The 18,325-nt window shown below is 50.7% G+C and overlaps 1 protein-coding gene across 1 annotated transcript in view; it reads left to right on the top strand.

Moving 5' to 3' along the window:
* The first annotated feature begins 6,671 nt into the window (after positions 1-6,671).
* Positions 6,672-18,325, top strand: part of GAREM2 (GRB2 associated regulator of MAPK1 subtype 2) — a 32,094-nt gene continuing 20,440 nt past the window's right edge. Inside the window, exons 1-2 of the mRNA XM_042446250.1 lie at positions 6,672-6,786; positions 15,937-16,077. Of these exons, the coding sequence (XP_042302184.1) occupies positions 6,672-6,786; positions 15,937-16,077 (256 nt within the window). The remainder of the gene's footprint in view (positions 6,787-15,936; positions 16,078-18,325) is intronic.

Here is an 18,325-nt window from a genome sequence, read left to right as displayed (position 1 = left end):
CCTCCATCTCCCGAGGCAACAGCATCTTCCACTGTTGAACAGCTCTTACCCTCAGGAGGTCCTTCCTCATCTTGAGCTGGAATCTCTTTTCCTGGAGCTTGCATCCATTGCTCCATTGGGTCCTATTCTCTGGAGCAGCAGAAAACAAGCTTGCTCCCTCCTCAATCTGATATCCCTTCGAATATTAAATATGGCTCCCATATCACCTCTTAATTGTCTAATACCCAGCTTCTTACGTCTCTCTTCACAGGGCTTTATGGTTACCAGACCCTTCAACATTTTGGTGGTCCTCCTTTGGACACGCTCCAGCTTCTCAATATCCCTCTTGAATTATGGTGCCCAGAAATGGGCACAGTATGAGATCTGACCAAAGCAGAAGAGAGTCATACTATTAACTCCCTCAATCTGGATGTTAGACTTCTGTGGATGCAGCCCAGAATTGCATTGGCCTTTTCAGCTGCCGCATCACACTGTTGACTCATGTTCAGCTCGAGGCCTGCTAAGATTCCCAGATCCCTTCCGCATGCACTGTTGTCAAGCCGCATGTCTCCCATTCTGTGTCTTGCATTTCATTTTTGCTGCCCAAGTGCAGTGTCCTACATTTCTTCCTGTTGAGATTTATTTTGTGAGTTTTGGCCCAAAACTCCCTTGGAGAGTGGTGGTGTCTCCTTGTTTGGAGGTCTTTAAGCAAAGGCTGGGTGGTCATCCGTTGGGTGTGCTTTGATTGTGAGTTCCTGCATGGCAGGAGTTGGACGGCCCATGCGGCCTCTTCCAACTCTATGAATCTATGATTCCAGAAAGAAGTGCCCTTTGATTCCCGGCTTTCTGGCAAACACTTGGTCTATCTATCCATCCTAAGTGAAGGGATTGTGCAGATTATGCTTTTAATCCGTCCGCCCGGCTACATGCCCTTGAGCTTCTCCCCTGCTGAGCCAGGAGGGTCTGTTGCGTGGCTAGTTTTCTGCATGAGAGGAGCCTTCTCTGCTACCGGCCTAAAGCAAATTGATATCAAAGGTTGATTAAGGGTGAAGGAGGACTAGACCTGGGGGTAACACTTGCCTATTCCTGTTAGTATCCATTTGCTGGGCTTTGATTTGGGTGTTTTTCAGGAATGAGAGCCAAACCTTTTTTCACTTTCAGGGTTTCTTCCTTCCTCTTGAAGTTGTCCAGATCTTTGTGGATTTCAATGGCTTCCCAGTGCATTCTGACCTGATGGTTGTTGGCAGGGTCCAGAATTTCAGTGTTTTCAAACGGCATTTTATGCCCAGGATGGTTTATGATGGTTTACCAGTCGTGAGAAACACCAAATTCAAGACCCAGCAAATGCCAATGAAAAACACCTTTGGCTCATTAATTTAATATACCCCCCGGAGGTCTTGCCATTCAACAGCAGAGCAATACACAGATTAACATGGAAATCAATTCCCCTCAACCAACAAGATATATTCCCCACGCTCTTCCATGCCAGCATTCTCTGAAGATGCCAGCCATAGATGCCAGTGAAACATCAGAAATAAAGTCTTCTAGAACATGTCCTCATTGCCCGAAAACCCCACAAAACACCCCATATTCTCACAGCATCTTCCATTCTGCTATCAGGGCAAATCATAGGTCTCTTTGGGGTTTGGCTACTATGTCCACTTCTGTGCCATAGAGCCCAAAGAGACAGGCCAGAATAGAGCTGCTTTGGGTCACTTTGGAGGTATGCTGTTTGAATGATCCATGTGTCCTAAGAGGCTGGAAGCCGCGCCAAAGCCATGCTCCAATCCTAAGGACTGGAGCGCAGCTTTGATGCAGCTTCTGACTTCTTAAGATGCGTGTGTCATTTAAACAGCACACCTCCAAAGAGATCCGAAGCAGCTTGATTTCAGCATGTCTGTTCAGGCCCAAAGTTTATCTGAGTTTCCGTTGAATGAAGAAGCATTCAATGGAATGAATAACTGCCTTAGAATCACAGAATTGGAAGAGGCCTCAAGGGCCCTGATCCAGTCCAACCCCCTTCTGCCATGCAGGAAATGTTAAGGAAAAGCAACATGGGACATACAGTAGTAGAAATAAAACATGTATGTGAGAGTCACTATGACTAAGCAAGAGCAATTAAGAAGCCACACAGGTGAAAAAGCTAGAAGGCTTGAATGCCAAGGACAGAGTTATAGAGTCTACAATTGGAAGCACCTGAGATTCATTAAGTGTTACCAGGTGAGATGATGAAATCCTTAAGGATGGGTGGAACTATGCAAACCAATCAGAATGAATGTACACGCCCACTGGGTGGGAATTGACAATGGCTATAAGAATGGCATTGTTTGCCAATGTATTGTGTGGGTAGTTGTGGTAGTTTGGAGAGATTGTGATTTGTAGGGCATATAGTATTTGTATATAGTAGAACAAAGTAGATCTTTTGTATAAGATTACTGAGTTGTCTGGTGTCTTGGGTGAAGATACAAGAACCAGCTGGATCCTGAAGAAGAAGGGTGAAGACTTCTGTGGAGCAAGAGTGAGAAGGCTTGGAGAACTTGTCAGGGTCTTCAGCCTATTCTCTGAAACTCTGCTGCTTTAGAGCAAAGCTTTAACCACTGGCCAAAACTGGTCAGCGCGGTGCACAACCAGGTGGTGAGTTCGAGCCAGAGCTGAAGAGCTACAACTCCCATCATCCCTGACAGGAAATCCATGTCAAAACATCCCTGACAGATGGCCGTCCAGCCTCTGCTTAAAGACCTCCAAGGAGGGAGACTCCACCACAGTCTCCGAGGAAGGAGTGTGTTCCTCTGTTGAACAGCCCTTACTCTCAGGAAGTTCCTCTTAATGTTGAGCTGGAATCTCTTTTGCTGGAGCTTACATCCATTGCTCCATTGTGTCTTATTCCCTGGAGCAGCAGAAAACAAGCTTGCTCCCTCCTCAATATGGCATCCCTTCAAAGATTTAAACAGGGCTATCATATCACCTCTTAACCTTCTCTTCTCCAGGCTAAACACCCCCAGCTCCCTCAGGCGTTCCTGATAGGGCTTCATGGTTTCCAGACCCTTCACCATTTTAGTCGCCCTCCTTTGGACACATGGCTCCAGTTTCTCAATGTCCTTTTTGAATTGTGGGGCCCAGAACTAGACACAGGATTATTCCAGGTGGGGCCTGACCAAAGCAGAATAGAGTGGCACTATTACTTCCCTCGATCTAGACACTATACTTTTATTGATGCAGCCTAAAATAGCATTCTTTGCTATTAATAATAATAATAATAATAATAATAATAATAATTTGTTTTATTTATATACCGCTATTCCAAAGATCATAGTGGTGAACAGCAAGTAAGCTAATTTACCCCCAACAGTCTGGGTACTCATTTTAGCTCCCTCCTGGGAAGGATGCAAGCCTGAGTCGAGCTTGGGCCCTTTTGCTGGTCTTGAACTCACAACCTTGTGGTTTTGAGTGAATGGCTGCAGGACAGGCATTGAAGCACTGCGCCACCAGGGCTCCATATTGAGAGGTTGAGAGTCAGACCTTTTGGGAGGGTTCTGTCTAGCCCAGTGTTGTCAGTTATGATCAGAAGCCACAGCGCTCCCTCTCTCTCTCTCTCTCCAAAGGGTTTGGGCAGGACCCAGAGCAATGGATTCAATTGACAGGAAAGGAGATTCCACCTCAACATTAGGAAGAACCTTTAGGCGGAAAGAGCTAAGACACTGCTGCCTTGCAGGATGGTGGAGTCCCCTGCTTTGGAGCCTGTTTTGAGCAGAGGCTGGATGGCCATCTGTCAATGGGGGTGCTTTGATGGAGAGTTCCTGCATGGCAGAAGGAGGGGGTTGGGCTGGATCAGGGCCCTTCTTCGGCTCCCTTCCAACTCTAGGATTCTATGACTTTGCTTAAGAAGGGAATCATGGCCAGATTGTGAGTGGTTCTGGGCGCCACAATTCAAAAGGATATTGAGAAGCTGGAGCCATGTGTCCAAAGGAGAGCGACTAAAATGGTGAAGGGTCTGGAAACCATGAAGCCCTATGAGCAGAGACTTAGCCTGGAGAAGAGAAGGTTAAGAGGGGATATGACAGCCCTGTTTAAATACTTGAAGGGAGGCCACACTGAGGAGGAGGGAGCAAGCATGCTCCAGCTTCTCATTATCCTTTTTGAACTGGACATAGGATTATTCCAGGTGGGGCCTGAGCAGAGCAGAATAGACTGGCACTATGACTTCCCTTGATCTAGACACAATACTTCTATTGATGCAGCCTAAAATTCCATTGGCCTTTTTAGCTGCCACATCGCATTGTTGACTCACGTTCAACTTGTGGTCTATCTACTTTCACATGTCCTTTCATTCAGCCAGGTGTCCTCCATAATCCTATATCAGTGCATTTCATTTTTTCTCCCTAAGTGCAATACCTTCCATTGCTCCCAGTTGGAGATCATTTTCTTAGCTTTGGGCCAGTTTTCTAATATATTAAGGTCATTTTAAATTTTCATCCTCTCCTCTTGTCAGAACCTGGCCCCCCAAAGCTTCCTCAAAAAGTCAAGTTGTAGAACTAAGTCTAAACTAGAAACGTTATTGAATAAAAAACAATGGCATAAGTCCACAGTAGAAGACGCTATCATCAGATCTAACTTATAATAACAAATTGGCTGTTTATAACGAAAAGCCCTCCTCACATCAACACCCCTTGGCTAACCAATTCCCACAAAAAGCATGACTTACAAATGACCCCTTTCTCAGCCCGGAGCCCACCTTCCCCCTAAATATGACGCTTTGAGAAGCGTTGCCTGGAGGGGAAGTTCCCAGCAAACCTCCTCCCAACAGCAAGGGAGCAGGTTCTTGTTCCCACCAGGATAGGACCTTGACTAAAGCCCCAAGATGCTCATGGCTTCAAAGGCCACTGTTGATCTCCATCCCAACCACCTTTTCCCATCAGGTTGGCCTAACCTTGCGAGTGACCAAAAGGTTGCAGCCCTTCCAAGGCAGAGAACTGCCAAAGGTATCCCTTACCATGCCTACCATTCCTCCACTGCTTTCCCTCCCCCCTTATCTTCACTCTGAATGTTAACCCTTTTGCCCCCCCCCCAACTCACTGCTCAGTCTTCTTCTTCTTCTCCATCTTTCCCATCTGCTACCTTTCCCTAATTATGCAATTACATACATTCCAGATTCTTCCCTATTTGGCAATCGCAAATATGGAAGAATCCAACCAACCAACAACAACACCCCAGTTTTACATTTGGATACTGACACCTCTGGGCTATGAGCCATTGCCCCTCATTTGGTTTCATCTGCAGAGCATGCCCCCAATTGGGTCATCCAGGGCATTGATAAAGAAAGAGGTCTGTTGAACGGGGAGCAAGGCCCAGCCGGCCAGCAGAGGGCGCTGCTGTGCTACGCCTCAAGGGCCGAGGGCTGCTGCTGCTGCTGCTGCTGCTGCTGCTCCATGCGCCAGAAGAGAAGAGGCCAGTGCTCCCCTCCAAGGTGCAAATCGCCCGGGAGAGCGAGCGAGCGAGCGAGCGAGCGAGGGAGGGAGGGAGCCGTGGGGCTGCCTGCATCTGCAGAGGCACTTCGGTGCTTGGAAAGGAAGGGGAGAAGCCCAGCCTGTAGCTCACTCTTGTTGGGGATCTGAATGCATCGGAGTCTGAAAAGATTGCAGGCAAGAATCGCTGATGCAGAAATATCTGGAGATCAGTACAGGAAATGCTTCTTGCCTCAGTAGAAGGACAGGGATGGCGCCCCTCTCAGGCCTCGCCTGGAATAATAACCCCGACGAGCCCAGTTCTGGGCCCCAGAATTCCAAAAGGATGGAGAAGTTGAAGGCAGCCAAAACGGTGAAAGGTCTGGAAAGCATGAAGCCCTTGGAGAAGAGAAGGCTGAGAGGCCCCTTGAGCTCTTGGAAGGCAGGCCATATACTGAGGAGGGAGCAAGGTTGCTTTCTGCTGCTCCAGAGCCTAGCAGACAATGGAGCAACAGGAGGAGGAAGAAACCCCTAGTGGTGAGAGCTATTCAAGCCTGGCAGAGGCTGCCTTCTTTGGAGGTTTCTCATCCGAGGCTGTTTGGAGGGAGAGTTCCTGCGGGGCCAAAGCAACTGGAGGCGAGAGGAATGCAGCATCCTGGCAGGGCTGGGTGGCCCTTGCCCTGCCCGCTTCCCCTCGGCCTTGGAGGGGCCCTAGGCTCCGCGGGTCAGCTCCGGCTGGCCTCCCCCAACGGACAGCAGCCCAGAGAGAGGGCTGCCTTTTGGGGCCGTGAAGCGCCCTGGAGCTGCTCCTGAGCCTGGCCGCCTCCCTCTCGGCCTCCAGGGAGCCCTTCCTTCTCGGATGAAGGGGCCCAAGGATGATGGTGCTCCGGGCTTCTTCTCCCGGGGAGCTTTCCGCCTTGAGCCGCTGCTCTCCCTCCCTCCCTCCGCGGCCCCGGGGGGGGCCTGGAGGAGTCTGGCTCCTCGGGGGCTCTTCCCCGGCCCCTCCGCCGCCCCTCCGCCGCCCCCTCCGCCGCCGCCTTCTCCCGCTTGAACCGGGTGGCTCTTAGGAGGGGCTCCGAGGGAGGGAGGGAAGCCTGCCTGAGGGAGAGGAGGAGGCGGAAGCCTCCCTTGATTGGGGCGGGGCCAGGGGGAGCACGTGTTCCTAAGGCGGGGGCGGGGCTTGTCCCTGCCGGGGGCGTGTCCTCCCTGGCCCCTCCCCTCCTCTGCTGCCGGGATGCGGCGCCGCGGAGGATGGAGCGGCTGCGGGCGGCGCTCTCCGGCTTGGCCTGGAGCTCGGGGCCCCCGCTGCCCCTGGACCTCATCGTGGCCCAGCGGCGCCTCCCGGCCCTCGTCCGCCCGGCCCCCGGTGCGGATCCCGGCGGCGGGGACCCCCCGGAGACCCTTCGGGGCTCTCTCTCGGGGGTCTCTTTGGGGGACTTGGGGTGCCCTTAGAGTCCCTTCGGGGCTCTCTCTCTCTCTCTGGCCAAGGGCTTGGGGTCTTTGCGGGGCTTCCTCCTGGCGGGGCTTCCTCCTGGCGGGGCTCCCTGGGGCCAAGGGTCGGGGGAGGAAAGGGGGCTCTCTGGCTGCCCCCCCCCCCCCCCTGGAAGGCCAAGATTTGGGGGCCCCCATTCTCTCCTGCCCCCCTTCAGGGGCCGGAGGGACAGGCTCTTCCCTTCCCGGGGCTCTGGCTGCCAGGGCTGGCCTTGGAGGGCGGGGGCCTGGGTCGGGGGTCCCTGCAGGCAGCCAGGGCTTTCGGCCTCCTGGGGCCCAGAGACGGAGGGAGGCGCTTGGAGGGAAGGCTTTGGGAAGCGGAGCCCTCCCTCGCCGCCTTGCTTCGGCCTTCGAGGAAGGGGCTCCGGGCTGCCTCTCCAGAGGCCTCCCCCGCCGTCGGAGCTCTGACCCTCCGGTGGAGACGGGGGACGGGGGCTTTGGAGTTCGCTCCCTAAACTCGAAATCCCAGGGAGGAAAGCGTGGCAGTTAAAGTGGAGCAGCCGGGCTCCAAGAGCGGGGCGTGATAGTGGCCCTGGAGCCGCCTCGGGGAGAGGGGCTGAGTCCTGGCAGACGGAGAGGCGGCGGGGGGGACCGGCGGTGTGGCCCGGGCCTTTGGGTGGGTTTGCAGCCATCTGTGGCTGGAGCGGTGTCTTTGGGGTAATGCCTGTCAGCCGGTGCCCTGAAGGCATGGAAGCCCCCGTCTGATCTCGGGAGTCCCGGTCGTCGTCGTCGTCGTCGTGTGCCTACCTACTGGCCCCATCTGACACCAGCGCAGAGGAGGTTGGCCCTTGCCTTCCCTTGAGGCTGAGAGAGTGGGACTTAGTTTCGAGGCTGAGCTGAGAGAGTCGCAGTCCGCCCTTCAAACCAGTTTCCCCCATGCTGGGAGGCCCATTAATCCCAGTTGCTGGAGGCTCTGCTTCCTAGGAAGGAACTGGGGAAAGCGCCTCTGAGGAGACACAGCTGTCAATGGAGCTGAAGGGGCCAAAAGGGACCAGACCCTGTTTGAGCTTGGAACTAAGCAGGGTCAGCCCTGGTTGGGACTTGGATGGGAGACCGCTGAGGAATGCCAGGTGCTTTAGATGATATTTTGTAGGAAGGAACTGACAAAACCCCCTCTTAGGATTCCTTGCCTGAGAAAAAGTTAGTAGGGTCCCCATAAGTTCACAGGAGGCTTGAAGGCCCAGGACCAGACAGGCCGACATTCCCCAAAAGCACTAGATCCTGACTGTTCTGGGAAGCTAAGCAGGGTCAGCGCTGGTTAGTCCTTGATGGGAAGCCGCCAAAGAATCCCAGGGGCTGGAGGCTCTGTTTCGGAGGAAGGGACTGGCAAAAACACCTCTGAGGAGGAATCCTTGGTTAAGGAAACCCTATGAGATCATAGAATCACAGAGTTGGAAGAGACCCCAAGAAGGACCCTGATCCAGTCCAACCCCCTCCTTCTGCCATGCAGGAACTCTCCATCAAAGCATCCCCTGAGACAGATGGCCATCCAGCCTCTGTTTAAAGGCAGCCTCCAAGGAAGGAGACTCCACCAAAATCTCCATTGAGGAAGGAGTCTGTTCCACAGCCAAACAGTTTTGACTCTCAGGAGGTTCCTCCGAATGCTGAGCTGGAAGCTCTTTCCCTGGAGCTTGCCTCCATTGCTCCATTGGGTCCTGTTCTCTGCAGCAGCAGAAAACAAGCTTGCTCCCTCCTCAATGTGGCATCCCTTCAAATATTTAAACAGGGCTCTCAGATCCCCTATTAACTTTTTCTTCTCCAGGCTAAAGGTCCCATATGTCTTTCCTCATAAGGCTTTATGGTTTCCAGACCCTATTGTTGCAGCCTAGAATCGCATTAACCTTTTTAGCTGCCGCATCGCAGTGTTGACTCATGGTCAACTTGTCGTCTACTTGGACTCCTAGATCCCTTTCACATGGATAAGTCTCTCGTTCAGCCAGGAGTCCCCCATAATCCTATATCTGTGCATTTTATTTTTCCGCCCTAAGTGCAATACCTTACATTTCTCCGTGTTGAATTTCATTTTGTTAGCTTTGGCCCAGCTTTCTAGTCTATTCAGGTCATTCTGAATCTTGATCCTTCCTTTGGGGTATTAGCTACTCTTCCTAATTTGGCATCATCTGCAATTGATGGGTTCCCCATAAGTCCGCAGGAGACCCGAAGGCACCCAGAAGAACGGTGGTGCCTCTGCATGTGGGCAGGAGAGTTCTCCCAGTGCCTTACTGGGGAGGAGGCTTTTCATTCCCATTCCTGCCGCCTCCTCAGCTGCCAGACTTGCATCCAAAGCAAAGAGAGAGGCTTCTGGGCCTTTTGTCCGAGGGGCCTCTCTGCCCATGCCAGCTTCCCTGCTTTCCTGCTGGCACTCTCAGGCCCTGGCTCCTGAATGCAAAGGAGGAAGGAGCGCAAAGCCCTGGCGCGAAGGAGGCAACAAACGCCCAGAAAGAAATGGGTCTGTGAGGGAGAGCAGACTTTGATTTTTCAGTCATTTGTTTCCTTTTTAGCACACCTTTCTCCCAATGTGGGTTATGGCATTAGTGAAAACAATGTGCAATGCAAAATGTGGACAAAGGGTTAAATAAGCAGTCAAGCTAATAGTCAAGATGATGGTACTACATGTCCCATTGAGAGAGCCTTCTGCAAGGGCCCCTGACTTTTTTGGGACAACATGCGACAGTTGCGTCCAGATGAGAGTGGCATAAGCAGAGCTGCACATGTGGGGCTGTTGCACGTGTGGTAGCACATGTTGTTGTTTTGCTGTTGTTGATATGATAGCCCTGTTTAAGTCTTTGAAGGGGTGTCACATTGAGGATGGAGCAAGCTTGTTTTCTGCTGCTCCAGAGAACAGGACCCAGAAGAATGGATGCAAGGTCCAGGAAAAGAGATTCCAGCTCAACATTAGGAGGAACCTCCTGACAGTAAGGGCTCTTCAGCAGTGGAATACATTGCTCCTGAGAGTGGTGGAGTCTCCTTCTTTGGAGGTTTGGAAATAGAGGCTGGATGGCCATCTGTCAATGGGGATGCTTTGACCGAGAGTTCCTGTATGGCAGAATGGGGTTGGACTGGATGGCCCTTTTTGGGGTCTCTTCCATCTCTATGATTCTGTTATTGTATGATTCTGTGTTGTGCGCCTTCGATTCTTTCTGACTTATGGGGATCCTAAGGTGAACCTATCCTGGGGTTTTCTTGGCAAGCATCTTCAGTGGAGGAGTTTGCCATCATCTGAAGCTGGACTCTGTTTCTGGAGAGCAGGGTTCAAATCCCTCTGAGTGACCTTGGGCAAATGCTTTCTCACTATGACTTGCCAAAGGTCCCCCAGAGGGATTCGAACCCTGCTCTCCAGAAACAGAGTCCAGTATTTTCAAACCACTACAGCACATTAATCTATAGAAAATAGCGTTTGAATGTGCACAGAGCACATGCATTGCTTTTACAAAGGTTTGGTATGATGATGGGGCCTTGCCCATTATCTGGGCAGCACAGCTAGCCCTTTCTCCACGTAACAAAGTGTAATTCTCTGTGGCGTCAGAGGCGGAAAGTACACGAAAGTTACTTCCTACGGTGTTTCTAGGGGAAAAGGAGGGGGCTCAGATCAGCATCTTAGTTCAGTTTAGGTGGTCTCAAGAGGGTCCCATCCAGATCAGGCCAAGGGACCCCAAGAGCCTCTGCAGTTTGGCAGCCATGTGCCTTGACCATTGAGCCACATGCGTCATGCTATGTTGGTATTCAGTCAAAGGGTTGCACAACTTTGCCTGCAGATATTTATGTGTTGCAGACGCCGCGGAGTGGCTTTGGCACAGATTTTCAAATAATTTAGGTCAGATGAGGTGTCTGATGGGCATCTCTGGCTTTGTTGGGCAAAGGAGGAGTTTGCACACCCTGTTTTGGAGGGAGGGTACCAAGGAGGCCCCTGAATCTGGCCCTGCAGCAATGCCATCTTTCCCCTCGTCTTTCCTTCAGGGCTCTGGCGATGAAAAGGAACGGTTGCCAAGGGGCTCTGCTGGCATTTCAGGCTCACACAATGGGGCTGCCAGGAAAGAGGCAGCGAGAGGAGGGTTTTTTCGGATGCCGGAGTGTGTGTCAGAAAGGCTGCAAAGCCAAAGAGGGTGAGCCTGCTATGGCATCCATGTGCATCCTCATGCTCAGGATGCCCAAGTCATCTTCACAAGGGGAGAAGAACTCTCCCAAAGCTGCCCTCTGCATGGGCATCTGTGTGTATTTGGCAGGCTGCCAGACCAGTTTGAGAATGGTTTCAGATTGTCTAGGATGTGCAGACATGCACCGTTTGGTTCTGTACAGCCCAAATCAGTTGGTTGAAAATGCATCCCCATCCGTACACAAATGTTATTTTCTCAACCTTGAGAGAAGGTGGCTTGCCTCAGACCTACCCCAGATTCCTTTGGAAAGATTGGCTTTCCAAAAGAGTGCCCCCAGGAGATTCAGAGTGGATCTGGAATACAAATGAGGCCCAAGTTGAACAGATCCCCAGGCTCAGCTGCTGAATGCCAAGTCCACCTGCAAGCAAACTCCGTTGATTCAATGGTGCTACCCTTCTCCTTCTCCTCCTTCTGTGCCTCCAAGTATTTTCTGGCGTATGGCAACCCCAAGGCAAGCCTATCATGGGGTTTTCTTGGCAAGTTTCTTGAGAGAGGGATTGCCATTGGAAAGGTTCCCTCCTTGTCTGCATGGCTTGGAGAAGGTGTGTGTCTGTGTGTGTTGGAGCACCAAGTTCTTTGGAGGCTTTCAAACAGAGGCTGGGTGGCCTTCTCTGTCCCAGGGAGTGCTTTGATTGTGAGTTCCTGCAGGGCAAATGGAGTTGGAGTGGATGACTCTTGCGGGGGGGGGGTTTCTAGGATTCCAGGGCCTCATTCCCACATACAAAAAAATTGCTTTGCGATCCGAATTGATGGATCGATGGATTGGTTCGGCAGCGGAGCGTGGCTCACACGACATTTGCCCCGATCGTATTTGCTGCTGTGAAATAAAATAAAATTACCCACTTATGGTTCACATTGACGAATGAATCGACTCAATTTAAACTGTTTCCTGCAGGAATCTTTCTAAATAACCCATTGGCAAATAAATCGGTTCAATTGGAAGCGTTTTCAGTGGGATTTCCCCCTCTGTCCATTGCTGCAAGGGCACTTGCGTCCTTCTGTAGGAGGGTCGAAGGGTGGGCAGACACAGGTTGTTCATTTCTGCTTCTCCACCCGGCGACTCCTTATCACAGCATGGTAAATCAATTCTGATCCGCACCTTGTTCACACTGACTCTGAATCGATTTGTGAATTCGATTCTTCAAATCAATTCTGGAAATCAATTCCAATCCATGTCTGGTTCACACTTGCATGGAACCAATTTATCAAAATAGTTGTGGGGGGGAAAACAGCGCCAAAAAGACGCAGGTTAAATGGGTCCAGCACATGGTCCCCCTCTCCGAATCGCTTCAATGATTTGGTTCAAGTGTGAACCATGGTCATTTAAACTGATTTGCAAACCGGTTTAAAACATAGTGGGAATGAGGCCTAAGTTGCATTGTGAGTGTTGGCACCAAATGCCTTTCTCCTTTTCCAGGGCAGGGGCAATCCGCTTAGCCATGCAAGTGCCAAGGTGTATTTGTGGACAGAGGGTCTTTGCAGGTGCCATCTTCACCCAGACCAGTCAGCCGGCCCTTCCTTGGGTTGTCAGATGGAAACTCAGTGGAGAGATCTCCTCCCTTGACCACTTGGGCAGAAGAGGGCATCTCAACAAGTGCAGCCAGGGAAGGAAACGCCACCCCTGCTGCACCCTACAAACCATTCAAGGGAGAGGCACCTTCTTTGGTCCTCACCCTGGCATCCCTCCTCCTTCCCCAGCCTTGGGATGCTGGGCTCTGTGCCCACCGCCATGCCCACCTCCCTCTCGCCCGCCCAGCCCAGCAGGCTCAGATTCGGCCTCAATAGAGCCGCTCTTCCAGACAGGCCCTTTTGGGCTCGCAGCCCTGGCCACTGAGCACGAACAAAGGGCCGTTTCCAGGGCAACCTGTCTCTCTTGGCAGCCAGGAAGGAGGATGGCCGGCTGGCATTGCTGCTCCATTGGGCTCAGCTGAGGGATGCGAGGGGAGGATGGGCTACGCTGCTTGGAAAGGCCTTTCCAGGGAGGGAGGGCGAGAGGGGCTCCTCTGCCCCTTGCAGACCCTCGCCCGCCATCTTTCAGTCCTGCTTTGCCAAGTTGCCAAACTGGCCTTGGGCTTTTGATGCCAACAAGGCATAATGTCAACGTGCTGCCAGGCGGATTGAGGCTGAATGCCTTCATTCGCCAGAAAGGAAAAGAAGCTGAGAGTCATATAAGCATCTTCAAGATGATTGTACAGAGGAAGATTTTCCCCATTCCACAACTGCAGTACAGTTCAAATGTGCAAAAGGTCAACATTAACATGGAACTAAACTATCAAGAACATTTAAAGCCCCTTAAAGCATGCAATTTAAAATACTGAAAAGCCGTTCAGGTCTAGCATATTTGGATGTGAACTTTTGTGGACTGCAGTCCAGTTCCTCAGGTGTGCCTGAATCAGCCACAGGTGCTTGAGCATCCTTAGGTAATGCAAGGTAACAGGGCCGAAATCGTATCCATATTGGCCACATAGCAAAGTACAGCACAGTCAGCCCTTCTTATCCATGGATTTGAGCATCCACAGCTTAATAATGTTTTTTAAAAAGTATAAATTCCAAATAGCAAACCATGGTTTTCTATTTTATATAAGGGACACCATTTTGCTATGCCATTATATTTAATGGGACTTGAGCGTCCATGGATTTTTGTATCCACGGTGGGTCCTGGAACCAAAGCTCAGTGGATGACAAGGATCCACTGTATCATCCACGATCCACAAGACATGGCCTCATAAAGTTGGCAACTTTATGAGGCCAACCAAAATGTACATTATACATGTTGCAAGCTTTTGAAACTCCACTGGTTTCTTTATCAGGCAAAAGCTACAGGAAAAGAGATTCCCCTCAACATTAGGAGGAACAACCTGACAGTAAGCTGTTTGACAGGGGAAGACACTTCCTTGGAAAGTGATGGAGTCTCCTTCCTTGGAGGTTTTTAGACAGAGGCTGGGTGGCCATCTGGCAATGGGGACGCTTTGATTGAGAGTCCCTGCATGGTGGAAGGGGCTTGGACTGGATCAGGGCCCTTGAGGGTCTCTTCCAACTCTAGGATGCTATGATTCTATGATCCTCCTTTTCCAAGACATACCCTACATTTCAACCTTCTGTCCAGGAGGAATTTCAAAACGTCCTCCATTTTGAGCAGGATTAAGAAGCATGCATTTACATTTATATGAGTGTTGGCCATGTCCTACATTTGGCATTGTCTTGCCCTCCTTTGTGGTTAGGGCCTTTGGTCACCCTGCTCTTGCTTTGGACACTTGTTTTGCCAAGCGGCTCACGGTGCGTCTTGTATCATCTGCAAGCAACGGTTGCAAAGCCCATGGTGTCCCCTGGCCTCTGCCTCCATAGGGCTGGTGAGCCTGCTCCGGATTTTAGCCTGAACCTTAGTTATCCAGAGTGCTGTAAACTTATTTTGGGGATGGGGTTCACCAGCTTGGATGGTACCTTTAGTATTTGGACCTGGCACAGATAAACCAAACCCACTGGAAACTGGCACTGGAAATGCTTGGTGTCTCTTAGGCTGCGTCTCTGTTGTGTGCCTTCAAGTCATTTCTGATTTAAGACATCCCTATCATGGGGTTTTCTTGGTAGGTTTCTTCAGGGGTGTGTGTGTGTTGCTATTGCCATCCTCTGAGGCTGAGAGAGTATGACTTGTGCAAGGTCACCCAGTGGGTTTGTATGGCTGAGTGGGGATTCGAACCCGGGTTTCCAGAATCATAGTCTAACATTCAAACCACTGCACCACACTGGTTTTTAGAGATGCATCGGCACTGTAGAAATATTGCAGTCTGACACCACTTTAACTGTGGTCTAATCTGCACTGCAGATTTAATGCTTTAACTGCCATGGATCCATTCTGTGAAATCCTGGGATTTGCAGTTTGTTGCGGCACCGGAGCTGCCTGACATAGAAGGCTAAATCTTACAAAACTATAAATCCTAGAATTCCACAGCATTGAGCCAGAGCAGTTAAACTGATGTCAAAACTGAATTCATTCTGCAGTGCAGATGTGATCTGTGATGGCTCCATGCTACAGAATCCTGGGATTTGTAGTTTTGTGAGGCAGCACTCTTGGGCAGAGAAGGCTAAACTACAAATCCCAGGATTCCATAGGATGGAGCTGTAACACTTAAAATGGTGCCAAAGTGCATGATTTCTCCAGTGTAGATGCATCCTCAGATTGGGAAAGGGGGAAAAACACAGAAAATAACTGAATTGCAATCCAGATTCCATCCAGTATCTTTGAGAGTAATGGGAAAGGCCTGTGCCCAGGTGACCCAGATGTTGCTAGTTGTGGATGATGGGTTTTCCTCTCTGTGGAGTTTATCACACGAAGGAGATCGGGAGTTTATCCCATGAACATCCTGGAGAAATCGCGTGATTACGTGAAACAATTTCACATGACATTGCACAAAACCCGCCATTAAAGTGGTCACAAAGAAGCATTAATGCGCATCCTTTCACTTTTGAGATTTCAGTGACAGTGCATTTCCAATAGTACTTTATTTGCACAATTGCGTGTGATAATCATTCAGGCAATTACTCTGCATTTTCGCTTTATTTACGGGATGCTTTAAGTGTACTTTAATCTCTCTTTAATGCCGAAATTAGCCCAGTGTGATAAACTCCTGTGTGCTATTGAGAAAGAGAGGGACAGAGAGTCTCTTGGGTTTCATCTTTATCTTTATTTGTCCTGAGCACTTAGCAAAAACGCTCAGGATGGCTTTCAGAATCCTCTGGATCAAAGCTGAAGACGGCTGCCTTCTTCTGCCGAGGGGCTGCAGGGCAGATAGAGAGATATTTGGGGGCTCTGGGACTGTCTCTGGGGGGCTACATCAGGCTCTCACACTGTCCTCTCCCCCTGGTCCTCTTAGGCGAATACGTGGAAGGCTTTGGCGACCAGGACGTGCTCCTCATCCACTCTTGCCGCCAGTGGACCACAGTGACTGCTCACAGCCTGGAAGAAGGACACTACGTCATTGGGCCAAAGATTGACATCCCTCTCCAATATCCAGGTAAGAAGGAAGGAAGGAAGGAAAGAAGGGGAGAGCAGGTAAGCAGGGGGCAGCAGCAGGATCACAGCCACAGGGCCATGGCTTGTGGTTGGGTTCATGGTTCTGGATCAGTGGTTCCCAAACTTTGGTCCTCCAGAAACTGGAATGTGTCCAGAGGAGGGTAAATAAAATGGTGAAGGGCCTGGAGACCATGGCTTATGAGGAGAGACTGAGGGAGCTGGGGATGTTTAGCCTGGAGAAGAGACGATTAAGAGGTGACATGAGAGCCCTGTTTAAGTATTTGAAGGAGTGTCACATTGAGGATGGAGCAAACTTGTTTTCCGCTGCTGCAGGGTTTGGTTCTCATGCTCCACTCCTGGAAGCAGCCTCAGCATGGGCTGATGTTTCTTTTGTCAGTACAGAAGCAGGATACCAGTGTCCTTCCCTGCAGGACTGTTGTGCCCCAGAGCGAGTGCCAGATCCAGAACACCTCTGCTACCTTTCGGCCAGCACTTGCAAAGAGGCCGGATGGAGTGAAAGGTCAGCGAAGGGTTGGGGGTCTGGGAAAGAGAAGGGGAAGCCATGGCGCCATGCTGGGAGGCAGTGGGATCTGCTGGGCAGATGGCGGAAGGGGGCCGAGGGAATCAAGCGGGAGGGCTGAGCTCATCCCTGGCCTTTAATGAGTGCGCTAAGTGCTTCCCATCTTTGGTTATGATGTGCAAGGATGAATAAATCATGGGAGGAGGGCAGCCAGGCGGCTAATCGCTGCTCCTGGGGGAAAGAGATGGGCAGCAGGAGGGGAGGGAGCCTGGTGTTAACCACGGCTGGCCCAGACCCACTGGCCGGGGAGAAGGTGGCCAGAGGGTGGTCAGCAACCTTGGCTGGACATGGAAGGAGAGGAAGGCTAGCTTCTGGAGCACAACACGGATGGGCAGATGAGAGGCCTCACCCCGTCTCCCAGCTGTGGAACTCCCTGCCACAAAACCAGAGAACCCTGGAGTTGGAAGAGGCCCCAAGGGCTATCAGGTCCAACCCCATTCTGCCATACAGCAAGACACCGCTTTCTGTGAGAGACAGCCATCCAGCCTCTGTTCAAACACCTCCAGAGAAGGAGGCTCCGCCACTCTCTGAGGAAGCGTCTTCCACTGTTGGATGGCTCTCTGCTAATAAGTTCCTCCTAAGGATGAGCTGGAATCTCTTTTCCTGTAGTTTGAATCCATTGCTTCGTGTCTGAATCTCTGGAGCAGCAGAAAACAAGTTTGCTCCATCTTCAATGAGACACCCCTTCAAATGCTTAAATAGGGCTCTTAACCATCTCTTCTCCAGGCTAAACATACCCAGCTCCCTAAGGCGTTCCTCATAGGACATGGTTTCCAGGCCCTTCACCATTTTGGTTGCCCTCCTTTGGACACATGGCACCAGGATCTCAATGTTCTTTTTGAATTATGAGCCCAGAACTGGACATAGTATTCCAGGTGGGGCCTGACCAGAGCAGAATATAGTGGCACTATTACTTCCCTTGATCTAGAGACCATACTTCTATTGATGCAGACTAAAATCGCATTAGCCTTTTTAGATACTGCATCACACTGTTGACTCATGTTCCATTTATAGTCTAGATCCCTTTCACTGTTGTCAAGCCAGGTGTCCTGCATGCTATATCTCTGTGTTTGATTGTTTGCTGTCTAAGTGTAGTTCCTTATATTTCTCCCTGTTGAAATTCACTTTATGCATTTTGGCGATTGATTACATTGCTAGATATAGAGACTGCTGATTGGGGCTGGATAGATCCTTGGAGGAAAATGGGGCCATTGATCCCTATTGGACCAGATGGCAACCCAGAGGCATCTCCAGTACCAAAGGCAGCAGTTGTTGACGTTGTTGTGTGCCTTTAAGACAACTCCATGCCGATACAGTCCCAGTCTTAAATATTCTTCATTCTAAAATGAAGTTAGAATGAAGTTAAAGTGGTGTCAAACTGGATTATTTTTGCAGTTAGGATGCAATCCCAGTCTTAAATAGTCTTCCTTCTTAAATATTCCTCATTCTAATATTACCAGTTTTTCTAGGAAGAAAAGCCTTTTAAAAAGAACACAGAAAGAAAACACATATGCCCCCCCCCGCCTTGAATTTATTCCCTTGGGCCTTTGTACCTCTAGTCTGATCCCAAGCAGCTCTTTTGGGGGGACAACCAGACATATCAACGTACGCACAAGGAATGCAAACCTTGTGAAGACAACAGCTTGTCCTGACACCTGGGCATCGGCTG

Source organism: Sceloporus undulatus, chromosome 1, assembly GCF_019175285.1.
Source record: "Sceloporus undulatus isolate JIND9_A2432 ecotype Alabama chromosome 1, SceUnd_v1.1, whole genome shotgun sequence".
In the NCBI taxonomy this organism is placed as follows: Eukaryota; Metazoa; Chordata; class Lepidosauria; order Squamata; family Phrynosomatidae; genus Sceloporus; species Sceloporus undulatus.
The sequence above is the reverse complement of the archived record's forward strand: the minus strand, read 5'-3'. Positions and strand labels throughout refer to the sequence as shown.